Below are 13,917 nucleotides of genomic sequence, written 5' to 3'. Positions count from 1 at the left end.
TACGCCGTTCTCTTTGAATGCTGCATTGCCTCTTTCAAGTTTTAACTCTGCATCAAAGCCAAACTGTGGAACACTGAAAGTGCTAGGCCAAAATGTCCTGGAGGTTGAAGAGGTGGATGCGTCTGATTCCGGTGAAGACAGAATGTCAGTATCTACACCACCACTAGACACTGATGAGCTTTCTTCCAGAAAACTATAGTTACAAGCACTTCCTGAAGAAATCTGGACCTCTACGCGCTGCGGGGTTAAGATGCCTGTCATATAGATTACTCTGATTGTTCCACGATCTGTCACTTCATCCATTGAAGTGAGGTTCATGAACTCATTGTTAAATAGGGGATCCATGAACTGAAGCCTGAAGTTTGTCTGAATAGCACACTGTCTCTGCACAATATCAACAAGTTCACTGACAGATGTTGGAAGTCCATCTGGGAAAGTCAAGCGTTGACTGTTGTTGTCTCCAAGGATGACTTTCAAAAGAGCCGCCATGACCACAGGTTTCAATCTGTCAAGAGGATGAATAAAAGTTACTTTTTTCGAGTAGTTAAAAATGCATTTAGACAGTAAAACTAACCACTCAGCAACTTTAAGAGGCCCAAGAGAGAAATAGGACAGACTAACATGCCACAAGAATTTATAGAGTGAAAGATGGAAAGTCACTGTGCATTAGATCATCAAAAGTAAACACATAAAAATTAATAAAAATTATGAAAGAATGCAGTGGGGGAAAAAACTGAGAACTTTTTAGGATGTACAGCCAAAACACGCAAAATGCGTTATGAATAAACAAAGCTAGGACATTTAGTAACCAACCTTTAATGTGGATGTGCCTTTTTAAAGTTACCATTCGGCTGGATCCAACCATGTAGGCAGCTAATGGATAGGCATCAGTCAGTTCACTTAGTGCTAATAGCTTGACTTCTCTTGCAGGAGACAACCTTAGCTCAAAGGCTCTGTAGTGTTCAATATACCAAGCACACAGCACTCTCACTATAACAAACAAGTTCCCATCGATGATGCACATCTGGATAATTTCAGCAAACTCTGGTAATCCACATGCCGATCCATGTGCTACTATCATGCCCTTGCTGTAGGCAATACCCCAATATGTTGCATTTTTTGCAAGATTTACTTCATCAGTGTTGGGATATTTTAAATGAATAGCCCGAGCCACCTCATCTTTCAATAAATCAACTGGAACTGTGGACACACATGGTACATCAAGGCAAGGTTTACCATAAGATGGTGAACTGATGTGGAAAGCAATCATAAACTGATGCTTTGATGCCAAAGTCAAAGGTAAGTTTTTGAAGCAACTAGTATGTTTCACTATCTGCTTAAAATATTTATGTTTGGCTTCAAAGCGCATTGTCCAGACAGACAATAAAGGGCCAAAACAACGAATCAACCGAGGATAGTGCTCAAGGAAGTGGTGCTTTGGCAGAAGTCTCACAGTAGGAAACAGCTCTTGGAACCTCTGTCTGTGTTCAACTATCTTACTTTCAAGGTATGAGATGGACTCATCAGTATGCACCGGGGCCACAACCAGTTCAGTAATGTCTTTCAAATCCAGCAACACAACCCATGCTGGCTCATTTTGTGGAACACAAGACCCAATTAAAAATGGGAGGAACCTAAGCAAGCTCCAATTTTCATGGGCGTTGCCTCCAATGGACTTCCGACTGGACAAACTCTTAGGGACAGCATGAGGCTTGTTGGTCTTGTCAGACCATTTGTATGGGAATGACAATATAGCTTTGTTTAGCTCATCTAATGTAAAAAATTTCTTTGCTATCAAAAAATTCAGGCAGTACGCCAATTCAAATGGCACAATTCCCTCAAATATGTCATGAGCAATATCAGGGGGATATCCAGTCACAACATTAAAGTGTGACAGGTTCTTGGTGAGAGCACACTCTCGTTTTACAGCCAAGTGATGTGTGACGTTCTCAACAGCTATTTGCACATGTTCTGCATGTTCTTCTTTTGTCCTCAAATTAAAAACACCAGATGCAACACAATGAGAACTGATTTCACAACTTCTCGCTGTGCAAAAACGACAGAAGTAATCTCCAGAAAAACTCTCAATGAAGCCAGCAATACTGTGTGCTCCTAAATTATCAGCAACAACACTATGCACTGTACCTTTTAAAGACGTACCTAACAGCGGAACATACACACCATGGTCCTCCAAGGTTTTTAGGTCTGTTAAGAGAGGTTCCAAAACATTATCAAAACTGTAGTTTTTGACATCATCACTCTTACAAAGCACAGCAAGATAAATGGAGGATAAAGAGGAATGACAGCCTGGAGGTAGGTTCGAGAGCAACCAATAAACAGCACAAAGCTTGTGCTTTTTTCTAGAGGTGCCTAGGGGATTACAAGTTTCAAAATCATCAACATACAGACATACTGATATTCTTAACTCATCATTATTCAAAAACTTGTTTTGTTGAAAATGATTACCGTCTTTAAATGACCTGTATTCATAAGATGGGTCTCTTTCAAGGCTTGTTGTTCCTTTATGATTTTCTATGAGTTTGTCAAGAATACCTTTTCTACTTAAGACCTGCTGCAGTGACTTTAAAATTGGGACATATTGAAAGGTTCTGCGCTTTTTACCATCAAGGATAAAAGTCACAGGTTCCACAACACTGAAGCAATCCCTGTAGTATTTTTTACGCTGATATGAACTGGAAAGTGGCCCTCCCTTTTCAATAGCCTTTGATATTGGATTGGTTGTATACACTGCAGAAATGATATTAGCAACTACCGAGTCCTCAACCTGAAAGTTAAGTCGCTTTAAGATATCAGCAACTATAGCTTTTGAAAGTGGCACAGATGCTGAACTTAAATAATTAAGCTCATATAAAAAATCATCTACAGCCGTACCTGGCACATGAACAAGATACTCCAACTTGAGTAAGGCTGCTGCAAGTTGCTTCTCAATTGCACTTGAGAGGACCTCGGGATTAGCTGACTCTACAGTGTCGCTCTCCACACACTCATCTTCCTGGCCATCAGTGGGTAAAAGTTCAAAAGGCAGAGGTGCATTTGTTGTCACAATACCGGGTTTAAAATCAGTCAAAGAATGAGATGCGTGTCTACGACTTTTGTGTGACCTAAAGGTTCCATAAACACTTGTATGAAAATCACAACCATCAAACATGCAAGTCACTTTTTCATTCTTCTTTAAATGAGCATTTATGTGAGCAAAGTACTCTCTTTCATTCCCCAAATTCTTACACGAGCAAATGTGACACTTAAATACAGATAGTGCCTTTACTGCTTTATAATTTGTGGAATGATCCCGAGAGTGATGAATATGTAATGCATTCCATGTTTTAAATGTGCAAGGGCACTCTAAAAACGTACATGGATAACGGCTGGTACGCCCAAGGTGTGGATGCTTCAATTTGTAGTGGTTCAATAATGCCAATCTTCCTGCAACTGCCACTAAGCACAGTTTACACTGCCACATACACTGGTGAACGACAAACAAGAGAGAAAAAAAATCAGCATAGACAATAAAAAACAAATGTAATCACCTGAAGTTAACAATTTATAATTACAGCAGACATACTCACCACAACTACAGAGCCTTTGGATGGAGAATCTTGAATTGTATTTAATTTAGCTGTCCTGCTGATAATTGGAACCTGTAAGACATCAGAAAACCACATTAGATTTCAGCGCATAAAACTTTAAATTCATCAAATATAGATCCAGCAAACTCCTGTCTGTATATACACTAGAATTATACCTGCTTAATGTGTCTGTGCATCTCATTTGACAATATCTAAAGTCTTTTGTTTATGTTTTATATTTCCTGAATGCCTGGCTTAACTAACATTCAATGGTATATAAAAACTAGTACTACAAGACGTGAAACAGCCAATTACTTTGTTGATTAAAAAGGTAAAGAAAGACCTGCTGTGTTAAATGTTCTTTATCCACTTCCTGCAAGAAATTCAGAGTTTCAATACATAGATTAATTAAATAAATATTCATTAAAAAGTAAATAAATAATAAAAAGCGAGACCTATACTCCAATCTGCCTCTCTCACTATCGCTATCACAACCTGTACTCCAAAGACGACGGACACGTTTATAATCTGAACGGATCCATTCCAATTATTCCAAGGCCAGCTAAAATATTTAACTCTGTTAATGTCAATCACACTGTTGTTAACAACTTCTGGTTCAGCACAACTCAGACACTCATAACGCAACCAACTCGATAAAGTGCGTCTCCGCGGTAATTCACTCCGTGTTGTGACCCTGGCTAACACCGTGAATTACATTTCCAACCATTTGAACAGGTCATATGACAACGGTGCGGGACGTTGTCGTGTGTCGCGGGCTTAAGCTGGCTACGTCTATTACCTGACAAAAGATAGCGGAGAAAAAAACACACGAGCGAAGTACAGCGTTCAAATGTGCGGAAAAGGACAAAATTTGCGACGGATAAGGTCGTCATTTGCATATGAAATGAAAACAAACACGGAAAATATATTTCACAACTTTGACTCACTGCCCAACATAAAAGTAGCGGAGGGTAGGTTCCTAACAATTAGCCCGTTGTACGCCACAGCTAGCAATTCCAGTTGGCTAGTGAAGCCAAACTGACAAAAAATATACAATTAAAATCACACAGAAGCAACCAAAAGGACAAAATACCAATGTAGAAACAAGACGTCGGATTAAATGTGCAATTCCCATAAACGTTTATAAAATTTGACAGACACTTACCTTTTCAAAACAGCATGGGGCCTGGACCTGCACCGCGGAATGAACGCAAAATGGCCGAGAACTTGGCTCCAGAAGTGAAGTCAGGGGGCGTGGTTTCTGACAGAAAGCATGACTGTTGTATGTCGCAATGACATGACATTTTCCTTAACAGTGAACATCCTCAAAAAATGTGTAGAATTCAAATGTCCGAATCATGTTTAGTCCTCAAACATAGAAAAGTGATGTGGAACGTTTAAGCTACATTTATAAAAAATCAACAACCCCCATGAGGCCATTTTTTCAGTGTATTAACTGTCATATTCCTCGAATCACAGGCCGAGGAGGAGGAGTAGCTGCAATCTACCATTCTAGTTTAAAATTGAACCAGAGGCCTAAACCTGATTACAGCTCTTTTGAAAATCTTAGTCTCTCTCATCCAAATTTGAAAGCTCAGAAACCAGTTTTATTTGTTGTTATATATCGTCCTCCTGCTCCTTATTCTGAGTTTTTATCTCAATTCTCAGACTTTTTATCTGAATTAGTGCTCAGTTCAGACAAAGTTATTATTGTGGGTGACTTTAACATTCATGTTGACATAGACAGCGACAGCCTTACAACAGCTTTTAATTCACTATTAGACTCAATTGGGTTTTCTCAACATGTAAATAAACCAACTCATAGTTTTAATCACACTCTTGACCTTGTCCTGACTTATGGCATAGAAATTGAAGAGTTAACAGTATTTCCCCAGAACCCTCTTCTTTCTGACCATTTTATGATAACATTTCAATTTAAAGTAAAGGATTGTTTAGCAGCTGAGAACAAATATCATTACAGTAGGTGTTTGTCTGACAATTCAGTATCTAAATTTAAGGAAATAATACCCTCACTGTTTACTTCAGCAACATTTACTGATAAATCAGAAGGCAGATATTATAATTTTACCCCCACAGAAGTGGATTATTATGTTAATAATGCTTCAGCCTCACTGCGTACAACTCTTGATAGTGTTGCACCTGTAAAAAAGAAAGTTATATCTCAGAGAAGACTTGCTCCTTGGTATAATTCCCAGCTGCGGACTTTAAAGCAGGCATCCCGAAAGCTAGAAAGAAAGTGGTATTCCACTAATTCAGAGGAAGTGTATGTGGCTTGGAAAAATAGTCTAGTAATCTATAAAAAAGCTCTCCGTAATGCCAGGACAACTTATTATTCATCTTTAATAGATGAGAACAAGAACAACCCTCGGTTTCTCTTTAGCACTGTAGCCAGGCTGACAAAGAGTCAGAGCTCTGTTGAACCTTGTATTCCTTTAGCTTTAACCAGTAACGACTTCATGAGCTTCTTTACACATAAAATAGTTATGATTAGAGATAAAATTAATCTGGCCCTTCCTACAAATGTCACAGATGCTTTTGAATTGGCTGTTAGACCTGATGAATCTTTAGAATTCTTCACTCCTATATGTCTCTCTGAACTAATTTCAACAGTTTCTACATCCAAACCATCAACATGTCTTTTAGATCCTATCCCAACTAGACTCTTCAAGGAGATTTTACCTTTAATTAATTCTTCAATGTTAGATCTGATTAATCTCTCTCTAGTAACAGGCTATGTACCACAGGCTTTTAAGGTTGCTGTCATCAAACCTTTGCTTAAAAAGCCCACTTTAGATCCAGATGTGTTAGCTAACTATAGACCGATATCCAACCTACCATTTCTCTCTAAAATTCTGGAAAGAACAGTTGCAAATCAATTATGTGAACACTTACAAAGGAATAATTTGTTTGAAATGTTTCAGTCAGGCTTCAGAGTGCATCATAGCACAGAAACAGCTCTAGTGAAAGTTACTAATGACCTTCTCATAGCATCAGATAATGGACTAGTCTCTATACTTGTTTTGTTAGATCTTAGTGCAGCGTTTGACACAATCGACCACAACATTTTATTACAGCGTCTAGAACATTCAATTGGCATTAAAGGGACAGCACTGGACTGGTTTAAATCCTACTTATCAGATAGGTTCCAGTTTGTGCATGTCAACAATAACTCTTCTGAGCATACTAAAGTTAATCATGGAGTTCCTCAGGGTTCTGTCTTAGGACCGATACTTTTCACATTATACATGCTTCCTTTAGGCAATATTATTAGGAAGCATTGTATTAACTTCCATTGTTATGCAGATGACACACAATTGTATTTATCTATGAAGCCAGATGAAACTGATCAGTTAGCTAGACTGCAAGATTGTCTTAAGGACATTAAAACCTGGATGACTTTTAACTTCCTACTGCTAAATTCAGACAAAACTGAAGTCATTGTATTTGGCCCCAAACATCTTAGAAACTCGCTTTCAAAGCAAATAGTTACTCTGGATGGCATCACATTGGCCTCCAGTACTACTGTGAGGAATCTTGGAGTTATTTTTGACCAGGACATGTCCTTTAACTCACACATAAAGCAAGTCTGTAGGACTTCCTTTTTTCACCTGCGTAATATTGTAAAAATCAGGAACATTCTGTCTCAGAGTGATGCAGAAAAATTAGTTCATGCTTTTGTTACTTCCAGGCTTGACTATTGCAATTCCTTATTATCGGGTTGTCCAAATAGCTCTCTCAAACATCTACAGTTGATCCAAAACGCTGCTGCGAGAGTACTGACAGGAGTTAGCAAAAGAGATCATATTTCCCCTATACTTGCTTCTCTTCACTGGCTTCCTGTTAAATCCAGAATAGAATTTAAAATCCTTCTTCTGACATATAAAGCTCTTAATAACCAATCTCCATCATATCTTAAAGATCTGATAGTACCTTATTATCCTAGTAGAACTCTTCGCTCTCAAGCTGCAGGCTTACTTGTTGTTCCTAGAATTTCTAAAAGTAGAATGGGAGGCAGAGCCTTCAGTTATCAGGCGCCTCTCCTGTGGAACCTGCTCCCAGTTTGGGTTCGGGAGGCAGACACCCTCTCTATTTTTAAGACCAGGCTTAAAACGTTCCTTTTTGACAAATCTTATAGTTGGGGCTGACTGGGTGGCCCACAGGGGTTCGGCTTGTGTCTTCATTTGCACAGCTGACTCCCTCTTGGACGTCCCTTCGTTCTGCCTCTTGTCATGCTGCTATAGGCCTAGGCTGCTGGGGGACTTTTCTTGACGCACTGAGCCCTTCTCTATCTACCTTTACATTTAATATGTATACCGTTATTGCAGTACATTCACTCTGTTTCCCCCTGTGCTATTTCTCCGAGTGTCCCTGGTCCCAGAGCTGGATGCTTCAGATCTGCGGTTGATGTTCCACCAGCTGGTCCAGTCTCCATCATGTCCACTGTGGGATGCTGCAGCTGACCTTCCTCCAGCCCTCTGCTTCCAACTCCCTTTTTCCACCAGTCAACTCTGCATTGCCTTCACTATACTGTTATGCTAACTTACATACTGTTTGAATTTTACTGCTAGCTATATATGGAGTATGTTTAATGTCAGAGCCGTACATCATAAGAGTAAATTATGAGTCAGTTTTCAATGTTAGCTTATACTTTGTCTGTGTCACATATCCTGTCATGCATGTATCCAAATGTGTGTTGTGTTTTCCTTGCTTTCCCACCCCTCCCTCTTCTCCCATCCCTCCCCCTTGCCCTCTTCTGTCCTTCTCAACCCGCCCGGCCAGCAGGCAGATGGGTCCCCCCTATATAGAGCCGGGTTCTGCTCGAGGTTTCTTCCCTGTTAAAAGGGTGTTTTTCCTTGCCACTGTCGCCTTTGGGCTTGCTCTGGGGGTCAGGCATTTGGGTTCTGTAAAGCGTCTTGAGACGAGTTGACTGTAATTGACGCTATATAAATAAAATTGAATTGAATTGAATTAATATTCGTCCATGTGGCAACACGTAGCTGATTGCCTCGTTCCTCCAAAAGAATTAGTGATGCACGTGAGAGGTCAAGGTGACAGTCATGTAGAAGTTTTTAAAAAGGACAAATGCAAACTCCGAACTGGGTGCTGGACAACATTCTGACCCAGATGAAGGCCCTAGTTTGAGTGGTGGGAAAAAGAAAGCAAGACGGTGAGCTCAAGGCAATATAGTGAAAGCTATCTTTCTTCGGATTTACTTTCACTGGGGATGAGACGACACCTATTCCATTATGCCTGGTGTGTGGTGAGAAGCTGTCCAACAGCGCCATGGTGCCAAGCAAGCTTAGACGCCATCTCCAAACGAAACACCCGTCGCTTCAAAACAAGCCGATAGACTATTTTGTTCGCCTGCGTGAAAACACAGAGAAACAGGCAACGTTTATGAGAAAAACCACAAAGGTAAATGAGAACGCGCTCAAAGCTAGTTACCTAGTTGCCGAACTCGTTGCTAAATCAAAAAAGTCGCACACTGTGGCAGAGACATTAATACTACCTGCTTGTAAAGCCATTGTCAATGAGATGCTCGGCAATGACGCGGTTAGAGACCAAGTTTTGTGGATGGAGATGTCATTAGAGAAAACTTCCTATTTTGCAAGGCACTGCCAGTAAAAACAACTGGAGAGGAAATTTTTCGGGTCACATCGGAATATCTTGACCAGGGAGGACTTACGTGGGAAAACTGCACAAGTGTTTGCACTGATGGAGCTGCAGCCATGGTCGGGCGCACCTAAGGCTTCGTGAGCAGAGTGAAGGAAAGAACCCCAGATCTGAATGTTACAGACTGTTTTTTGCACCGTGAGGCCCTCGTTGCTGAGACTTTACTAGCCGAACTGGTTCCTGTGTTGGACGATGTAGTGTGCATAGTGAACTTTGTAAAGACACGACCTCTGAAAAGCTGTATATTTGCATCTCTGTGTGAGGAAATGGGAGCGGAGCATAAAGCCTTATTGCTCCATACGGAGGTCCGATGGTTGTCGCGCAGTAAGGTGCTGACCCGTGTGTATGAGCTGCGAGAGGAACTTAAAATATTTCTGACAAATGAGAGATCTGATTACTCAAATCTGTTTGCAAGTGATGAGTGGTGTGCAAAGCTGGCATACCTGGCTGATATATTTCATCATCTGAATGAACTGAACACTGAAGGATGCAGGGCCGAAATGAAAACCTGCTTACAAGCACAGATAAAGTAAATGGATTCCGTTTAAAGGTGCACCTCTGGCAACAACATGTGCAACGTGCCAACCTGGAGATGTTCCCACTCAGAGAAACGGCAAAGTCCCACTGCTGCACTGTGTGAGGTAATAGGTAAACATTTGAAAACTCTTGAGGAGAAGTTGTTATTTTATTTCTCTTCAGCCTCCACTGAATACTTTGACTGGGTTAGAGACCCATACAGCTCAGCGTCAGTTGTTGGAAAGGACATGACTTTACAAGAGCAGGAGGAACTAACTGAACTGAAACAGGATCGTGGTTTAAAACTAAGATTTGCTGATCTTCCTTTGGACAGTTTTTGGTTGACTGCTGCCAAGGAGTTCCCCATTCTGGCCAAAAAAAGCTGTTCAGACATTGCTCCCATTTTCCACAACATATCTGTGTGAGCTGCATCCAAGATGCATATTGGGTGTAGTTTACCCGAGTGACCGGCTGAAACCAGTCTATCAGGCTTGTGCAGGGCCAAATGGCTGCCAGAAACACTGACCGACTGCTGACCATGCAGGAAATGGGGGTCAAAATCTTAATAACATTAAAAGGATTTCACTCCCCACTGACAATACTACAAGGAACACTAGACCCCTATTCGGACAATGACCGACAATTACTCCATCAGGATTTAACTATTCTTTATGAATACTCATTTAACAGAACTGTTGAACATTGATTTCAATGATCACTATTACCCCATACCAGCTCTTTGAATATATATATGCACACACCCAAAATTATTCATACCCCAAGCAAATTTTAACTTAAAGTTGCTTTTAAATGTAAATAAAAGCTGAGAAATTATTTTTTTCCATAATGATGCCTTTTGTACATCCTGACATCTTTTGGAAACACCTGTGTCATTTCCAATCCAAAAAAACCCCTTCTTGGTTGAATAAAAGAAACCAAGTCAAAATTTGGTAGGAGTATGAATAATTTTGGGCTTGACTGTCAGTCTACAAAATCTAAAAAAAAAAAAAAAAAAAAAAAATCAGTCACACCCCATATGTGAAAACTACACTACAGTCAGGTTCACCACTGAATATAGAATTTAAAAAATGAATTTATAATATTCCATATTGAATATTGTTATATTATCAAATCTACTTGTACTGATCAGTCTCATCATGTTGTAAATTTCAGTGACGTTTATGTTTTTCTTTTTTTAGGATTGGTGTAGTTTCTAACTTTTTGCTCTATTTAGGAACCTACAACAAGTCACACTAAAACATGAACATTTTTTAACAATGTAAAGGAACCAAAAAGACAATGGAAAAAAATGTCAATGGCAATGAGAAAATGATGGTAACCAGTCTTGATTGATTTCCATTCCTTTCTGTATTTTTGAGTTTATAGTTTAGACAGAGACATGATGTGCTAGCTAGCTAGAAGTGTAGCTTATGTCACAGAGGCACACACACAGTGGAACCGAAATTATTCAACCCCCTGTACATTTTGCACAATTTGAGAAATTTTCCAAAATTTTACAGATTTCGTTGGTAAAATATTAGCAAAAACAATTAATCTGGTAATATGACAAAGAGTTTCAACTGCTTTGTAACAGTTTGAGAAGTGTATGGTCAATATGAATGGTTAGGTTAGTTCAGAATTTTTCAACCCCCTGGAGAAAGGCTCTGGTCACTGCAGATACCTAGCCAGTCCTTATGCTAGAACACCTGCATTGCGCACAAGTGTGTGTGCAGAACATCCTGTTGGCATATTGACATCCTGTGAAGGCTTATAACTCAGACTTTGTACACCTTGGTGACACTGAGAGTTTCTGAAAGCAACCAAAATGCCTAAAGTAAAAGAATTTTCTAAAAAGTTGAAAGAAGAGATTATTGCCATGCACAAACATGGTAAAGGTTACAAAAAGATAGAAAAGGCATTGAATATACCTCGAGACACCATTGGCAGCATTATTCGGAAGTTTAAAGCCAAAGGAACTGTGGATACGTTGCCGGGGAGAGGTCGAAAGCAAAAGCTCACGAAGGCTTCCACGCAACTGATCCGCAGACAAGTGACCAAAAACCCGAGAGTGACTGCCAGGGAACTGCAGGAAGACCTGGAGTCAGCCAGCACTGCTGTTTCCATGAGTGCAGTAAGGCGCACACTAGGCTTGGGCGGTATTACGGTAATACCGTATACTGCCGATGTTTAAAAATAGCAGCAGTTCCAATACTGTCATGAAAAAAATGCAATGCTCTTATACAGGAGATAAGTGTTATGAGAGTGTGTGGCTCCATTATGAGAGGGGGAGAGAGAGCAGTGTGTGTGTGTGTGTGAGAGAGAGAGAGAGAGAGAGAGAGAGAGAGGGGGGGGGGGAGTATATATAATATAAATATAAAATAAAAGTCATTTAATGCCTAAAATTGATTCTATGTCCAGTAGCACTTATGTGTGGTTGAATTTTCAGTTTTACTTAAACAGTTATGTTTTAGCCTACTTTTGGAGATTTTACATAAAGTTTATGAACGTGACGTTGTCACGTGACAGCACGGGGGGGTGGGGGGGTCAGATCCCGCACGGAATGACTTGGTGTCAAAAAAGAACACAACTTCTGCAGTTCGGGAGTATTTCGGGTTCCAGGCAAACAAGAAAGGAGAGCCGTTAAATACTGATGAAGCAATTTGTAAATTCTGCAATCAAAAGGTGAGAGATGGAAACACCTCTAACCTAAGGATGCATCTCCGAATCAACCATCCAATCACTGCTGCGAGTATTCAATTTCGGAACATGAAGGCACAAGCCAGAAACAGTAATAGTCACGGTAATACCGTATACCCCGGTAAAATGTGAAGGAAGTTTGACAGTATCAAAATTTGGATACCGCCCAAGCCTAGCGCACACTACATGCTGAAGGTCTTCATGGCAGAACTCCAAGATGTACACCTCTTCTGACACCAAAGCACAAGAAAAGTCGCCTCCAGTATGCACGAAATCATCTGGACAAGCCACAGAAGTTCTGGGACACTGTTCTATGGAGCGACGAAATCAAGCTCGAGCTCTTTGGCCTGATGAACCAACGGTATGTCTGGCAAAGAAAAAATGAAGCCTTTGCCGAGAAGAACACCATACCCATCGTGAAGCACGGGGGTGGATTGCTCATGCTCTGGGGATGTTTTGCCTCCTCTGGCACTGGGAAGTTGCAGCAAGTGGAAGGAATCATGGATTCTATGAAACACCAGGCAATCCTACAAGAGAACATGCAACCGTCAGTGGAAAAACCTCAAGCTCGGGCGACAGTGGACCTTCCAGCACGACAACAACCCAAAACACACGTCGAAATCAACCAAGGCTTGGCTTCAGCAGAGGTTCTGAAAGGTTCTGGAGTGGTCGTCACAGTCTCCGGACTTGAACCTCATAGAAAATCTATGGTGGGACCTGAAGAAGGCTGTGGCGGCACGCAGACCCAAGAATCTTGCCGAACTGGAAACTGTCACACATGAGGAATGTGCCAAGATTCCCAAAGAACGTTGTCACAAGTTGGTTTCCAGCTATGCTTCACGTTTGAAAGATGTCATCGCAGCCAAAGGATGCTGCACCAAGTACTGAACATTGTGTAAAGACTGATGCTGTTAATTTAAGTTGGTTATGTGGAAATTAGTTAAAATTTCATATTAAGCATTTCATGTGTTTTCATTTGATTTGTTGCCTGAAAACAAAAGAATTCTGTTAAGTTTCAGCAAAAATTGACATTTGCATTGGGTGTTGAATAATTTTAGTTGCAACTGTATGTCACAGAGGCACACAGTGAATGAGGTGACTAAGTGACTAAGAGGTTGTGTGAGTCTAATGAAGTGATTTATTTTAGTGTGACAGGGAAAAAAACATTTCCATTTACACTGTGAGATTCATTTCCCATCTAGATATGGACTGGTGTGGGTCGCCTAATGTGAAATCAGATGGGACTACTGCGAGTCTACTGTGAGACTGACCGCCTGTGAGTGCTTTGGGACAGGGAGGAGCTCACAGCAGCACCTGCTGCTCGTTGAGGACAGTAACTGCAGAACAATTCATCATTTAATGTCAGATACTGCAAAATGCCAGAAAAGCCATAGATTTGTCAGTAGTCGCTTTTGACAAAAGT

At 40.5% G+C, this 13,917-nt stretch overlaps 1 protein-coding gene across 9 annotated transcripts; it reads right to left on the bottom strand.

Annotated features, from left to right (window-relative positions):
- Window positions 1–15: 15 nt before the first annotated feature.
- LOC127536542 (uncharacterized) lies at window positions 16–5,036 on the bottom strand. 9 transcript variants are annotated; one of them, XR_007945572.1, is made up of 5 exons: window positions 4,753–5,036; window positions 3,588–3,659; window positions 2,893–3,484; window positions 2,146–2,205; window positions 16–505 (listed from the first exon to the last, which is right to left on the bottom strand). XR_007945572.1 is itself a non-coding variant. In XM_051957239.1 (3 exons), the coding sequence occupies exons 1-3, from the start codon at window positions 3,681–3,683 to the stop codon at window positions 501–503; spliced, it is 2,772 nt and encodes a 923-aa protein (XP_051813199.1). In that variant the 5' UTR covers window positions 3,684–4,390; the 3' UTR covers window positions 16–500. The 9 variants fall into 9 exon arrangements, 6 of the variants coding, with proteins under 6 accessions (XP_051813199.1, XP_051813201.1, XP_051813202.1 ...); XR_007945571.1 differs by having other exon boundaries at window positions 2,161–2,205; XR_007945570.1 differs by having other exon boundaries at window positions 814–3,013; window positions 3,376–3,484.
- Window positions 5,037–13,917: the final 8,881 nt, after the last annotated feature.

Source organism: Acanthochromis polyacanthus, chromosome 12 (assembly GCF_021347895.1).
Source record: "Acanthochromis polyacanthus isolate Apoly-LR-REF ecotype Palm Island chromosome 12, KAUST_Apoly_ChrSc, whole genome shotgun sequence".
NCBI classification, from domain to species: Eukaryota; Metazoa; Chordata; class Actinopteri; family Pomacentridae; genus Acanthochromis; species Acanthochromis polyacanthus.
This window is presented reverse-complemented; position numbering and strand designations above follow the sequence as displayed.

Coding starts and splice junctions, on each gene's coding strand:
- LOC127536542 (XM_051957237.1), bottom strand. CDS start 3,683: ATGTGGTTTTCTGATGTCTTACAGGTTCCAATTATCAGCAGGACAGCT. Junction 3,485..3,587: donor CCAAAGGCTCTGTAGTTGTG/GTGAGTATGTCT, acceptor GTCGTTCACCAG/TGTATGTGGCAGTGTAAACT.